General features: G+C 38.7%; 1 protein-coding gene across 1 annotated transcript; it reads left to right on the top strand.

Annotated features, from left to right (window-relative positions):
- Positions 1-1,066: 1,066 nt before the first annotated feature.
- Positions 1,067-1,509, top strand: LOC132376861 (transmembrane protein 14C-like). The gene has a single exon (XM_059942762.1). It carries the CDS (start codon positions 1,067-1,069, stop codon positions 1,409-1,411), a length of 345 nt encoding a protein of 114 aa, XP_059798745.1. The 3' UTR covers positions 1,412-1,509.
- The last annotated feature ends 3,225 nt before the right edge of the window (positions 1,510-4,734 follow it).

Raw genomic sequence — 4,734 nt, 5'->3', positions numbered from 1 at the left:
CTCTGATGCCACATGCACAAATGAAATTCTGCGGACTGGGCTTCTCGTGCAACTCGCCAAGGGGGAGAGAATTCAGCAGTGGGGTTGACATAATTTTGTGGTCCGCTTGGCTGTAAATATGAGAGCTGGCGTTCTGGCTGCATATTTCTGTGCCCTGTGAGCTTTCTAAGGCAGAACCAACATCCCCGGTTCTGCTCGTACTGCAGGATTCATGCTTCTCACTTCCTTTTACAATTCTCGAGGATTAATTTAATTAGAGCCCTTCTGGTCCTATCACACTGTACAGACATGCTGCTTTGGGTCGCCCCCTGCACCTGGTGACAGTGCGGGGGGTGTCACTTTTTATAGGGCAGGAAATTACCTTAAGAAACATCTCTTTACCCCATTACCCCTGTTACTGCTGCTTATAAACGTTCTTTTTTTTTAAAAAAAAATATATGGAAATACAATTTTAATACCTAAGGGAAAAAGTGGGACTGAAATGTTTTAAAAGGTGGATAGTTAAAAAAGAAGTGGATCGTGATTCCCAAATATTTGTGTAATGAATATGTTAGGATTGTTAATATCACATTTTATTATAATTATGTATTCACATGCATTGTTTCTTCAGCTGCATATTAAGTGTTGTGAGGGCAGGCTTGTGTGTCAGTAATCTCAGTTTTTGGCACAACACATGCTGAGCTAAGCTTATTGTTCTAGATCAAGGCTGCCCAATAGAGCTCTTTGCGAAGATGGAAAGAGCCTGTATCTGTGCCGCCTGACGCCATGCACAGTAGCCAAAACAGGTGGCTCTTGAATCCTTTGAAAGTCCTGTTGTGATTAAGAAACTGAATTTTAAATCTAATTTATTTTTAATTACCATAAATATAAATTAAGATGGCCACATGTAAAACAAGGAGGAATGAGGAAATTGATGAGTAATAGAATTAGAAAAAAATATTGTTAAACTTTGTGGCAGAGACAGTAGGTTTCCTAGGCCTGTGCACCCTCGTCGGCAAATGCAGACCTTCGGGAAGGAGGTGAAGGCCTGGTGTGATCATCCGTTTGGACGGAGTGAAAGAGAACAATGCAGAAGGACTCCGGCCCACTAGTGCCTTTACATTGGATTGGCTTTGGCTATGTAGCACTGGTTGCTCCCGGCGGGATCATTGGCTATGCAAAAGCAGGCAGTGTCCCATCCCTGGCTGCCGGGCTCCCGTTTGGTGGACTAGTGAGCCTCGGTGCCTATCAGCTGTCTCAGGATCCAAGGAACATTTGGGTTTTCTTAGTTACATCTGGAACCTTGGCTGGCATTATGGGAATGAGATTCTACCACTCTGGAAAATTTATGCCTGCAGCCTTAATTTCAGGTGCCAGTTTGCTGATGGTCGCCAAACTTGGAATTAGTGCTTTGGGTAAACCCCATCAGTAGAAGTCATGGCCCAGCTTGGACTCATGAAGAATTTTTAAATTTTCACTATTTTTAGCATATTAAGATAAATAAGTACAGCATTTTCACATATGCTGACATTTTACTTAAAACAAAAACAAACCAAAAAAACCCAACTTTGCAGAGAAAAAAGTCAGTTATTATCATTACAGCCCAAAAGAGGTGGGTAGAGTGTAACACAAAAATAGCTTCTTCCTATAGTAGAAGCATACAGTTTGATTCTTGTATGTTGGTGTTATCTTTTCTTTCTGAATCTATAGGTGAAATCTCCAGAGATAAAATGTAAGGTGTCACCATTGGGGCTCCTGATAAACATCTGGATGCTGAGAACACATGTTAGACCAATGAAATCAAAATCACTGGGGATGAGACTATTTTTTAAAGCTCCCCAGGTGTGTTGATTAATTTTCTGTGTCAGCTTGGAGGGTGTTTTTGGATGAGATTAACGTTTAAACTGGTGAACTTTGAATAAGCAGATTGCTCTCCATAGTGTGGGTGGGCCTCATCTAATCAGCTGAAGACCCTGAAGAGAACAAAAAGACCTGCTTACCCAAGCAAGGGGGAATTCTCCATCAGACTACCTTTTTTTGTTTGTTTTATTTTTATAAAATAAATTTAATATCATCTTTTCAATATCCCCCCCAACACAGCCTTTTAATAATTTGGTAGAATATTCCTCTAAACCTTTCTCTGTATTTACACATATTGTTTCCTTATTCTGTCTTTCATTCTTTACTTTTTCAACAAAAAAGTTTACAGGCTGAAACTCCTGGAATTGATTTCCACAGTGTATGATAGCTTGTTCAAATAATAGGTGCCTTTTAAATTTATAGAAATTGACTATTTTGCAAAAAATTTTGCAATCCACACTTTCCAGAAAATGGTGGACATGCCCTTTTCTCACCAAATCCTCTCCATCACAGAATACCATGGATTTTTTAAACTTTGGCTAATCTGACCATCAGACTACCTTTGCACTGGAACTGTACCATCCTGGGTCTCCAGCCCACCAGCCCACACTGCCGATTTAGTGTTCACCTGCCTCCATGAATGTGTGACCCAATTCCTATTTACACACACACACACACACACACACACACACACACACACACACATATTACTGGTTTTGTTCTCTGGACAACCTCAACCTGACTAATATGCCAGGTGATTCCAATGTTGGAAGTTTAAAAATCAATAGTGAAAACCAATTAAGTTCATGCCAGCCTCTGACCAGAGATTGCTGTAGGAAGGCAAATGTGTTTCTGCCCATTTCTACAGCAATTACCAGTACGAGGAACCATAGCTGTAAAATTCAAAGCTATATTACTTCTAATAGATAACACTGAGAAATTCTAGATAGCCTTAGGTTTGGTGATGACTTTTTTTTTTTTTTTTAGAGTTTTACAGTTTTATTTCTTTGTAAAATACTTATCAAGAGTTTAAACAGTGCTTGCATTTTTCTCATTGTATAACTTATTTTTTAAAATAGATCTTTATTGGAGTATAACTGCTTCACAATACCGTTAGTTTCTGTTGCACAACAAAGCGAATCAGCTATATACATACACATGTCTGCATATCCCATCCCTCTTGAGCCTCCCTCCCATCCTCCCTATCCCACCCTTCTAGATCATCGTAAAGCACTGAGCCGATCTCCCTGTGCTATGCTGCTGCTTCCCACTAGCCAACTATTTTACGTTCGGTAGTATATATATGTTGATGCTACTCTCACTTTGCCCCAGCTTTGCCCTCCTACCCCATGTCCTCAAGTCCATTCTCTATGTCTACCTCTTTATTCTTGCCCTGCAACTAGGTTCATCAGTACCATTTTTTTTTTTTAGATTCCATATATATGTGTTAGCATATGGTATTTGTTTTTCTCTTTCTGACTTACTTCACTCTGTATGACAGACTCTAGGTCCATCCACCTCACTACAAATAACTCAATTTCGTTCCTTTTTATGGCAGAGTAATATTCCATTGTATATATGTGCCACGTCTTCTTTATCCATTCATCTGATGATGGACGTTTAGGTTGGTTCCATGTCCTGACTATTGTAAATAGTGCTACAATGAGCATTGTAGTACATGTCTCTTTTTGAACTATGGTTTTCTCAGGGTATATGCCCAGTAGTGGGATTGCTGGGTCATATAGTAGTTCTATTTTTAGTTTTTTAAGGAACCTCCATACTGTTTTCCATAGTGGTTGTATCAATTTACATTCCCACCAACAGTGTGGGAGGGTTCCCTTTTCACCACATCCTTTCCAGCATTTATTGTTTCTAGCTTTTTTGATAATGGCCATTCTGACCGGCGTGAGGTAATACTTCATTGTAGTTTTGATTTGCGTTTCTCTAATAATTAGTGATGCTGAGCATCTTTTCATGTGCCTTTTGGCCATCTGTCTGTCTTCCTTGGTGAAATGTCTATTTAGGTCTTCCACCCATTTTTTAACTGGATTGTTTGTTTTTTTGATATTGAGCTCCATGAGCTGTTTCTATGTTTTGGAGATTAATCCTTTGTCAGTTGTTTCATTTGCAAATATTTTCTCCCATTATGAGGGTTGTCTTTTTGTCTTGTTTATGGTTTCTTTTGCTGTGCAAAAGCTTTTAAGTTTAATTAGGTCCCATTTGTTTATTTTTGTTTTTATTTCCGTTACTTTAGGAGGTGGGTCAGAAAAGATCTTGCTGTGGTTTATGTCAAAGAGTGTTTTTCCTATGTTTTCCTCTAAGAGTTTTATAGTGTCTGGTCTTACATTTAGGTCTTTAATCCATTTTGAGTTTATTTTTGTGTATGGTGTTAGGTAGTGTTCTAATTTTATTCTTTTACATGTAGCTGTCCAGTTTTCCTAGCACCACTTATTGAAGAGACTGTCTTTTCTCCATTGTATGTTCTTGCCTTCTCTGTTGTAAATTAGGTGCCCATATGTGCGTGGGTTTATCTCTTGGCATTCTATCCTGTACCATTGATCTATATTTCTGTTTTTGTGCCAGTACCATACTGTCTTGATACTGTAGCTTTGTGGTGTAGTTTGAAGTTGGGGAGCCTGATTCCTCCAACTCTGTTTCTTTTCCTCGAGATTGCTTTGGCTATTCAGGGTCTTTTGTGTTTCCATACGAATTGTAAGATTTTTTGCTCTAATTCTGTGAAGAATGCCATTGGTAGTTTGATACGGATTACATTGAATCTGTAGATTGCTTTGGGTAGTGTAGTCATTTTCACAGTATTGATTCTTCCAATCCAAGAACATGGTTTATTTCTCCATCTGTTTATGTCATCTTTGATTTCTTTCATTTTTTTAAAAG

Source organism: Balaenoptera ricei, chromosome 13, assembly GCF_028023285.1.
Source record: "Balaenoptera ricei isolate mBalRic1 chromosome 13, mBalRic1.hap2, whole genome shotgun sequence".
In the NCBI taxonomy this organism is placed as follows: Eukaryota; Metazoa; Chordata; class Mammalia; order Artiodactyla; family Balaenopteridae; genus Balaenoptera; species Balaenoptera ricei.
This window is presented reverse-complemented; position numbering and strand designations above follow the sequence as displayed.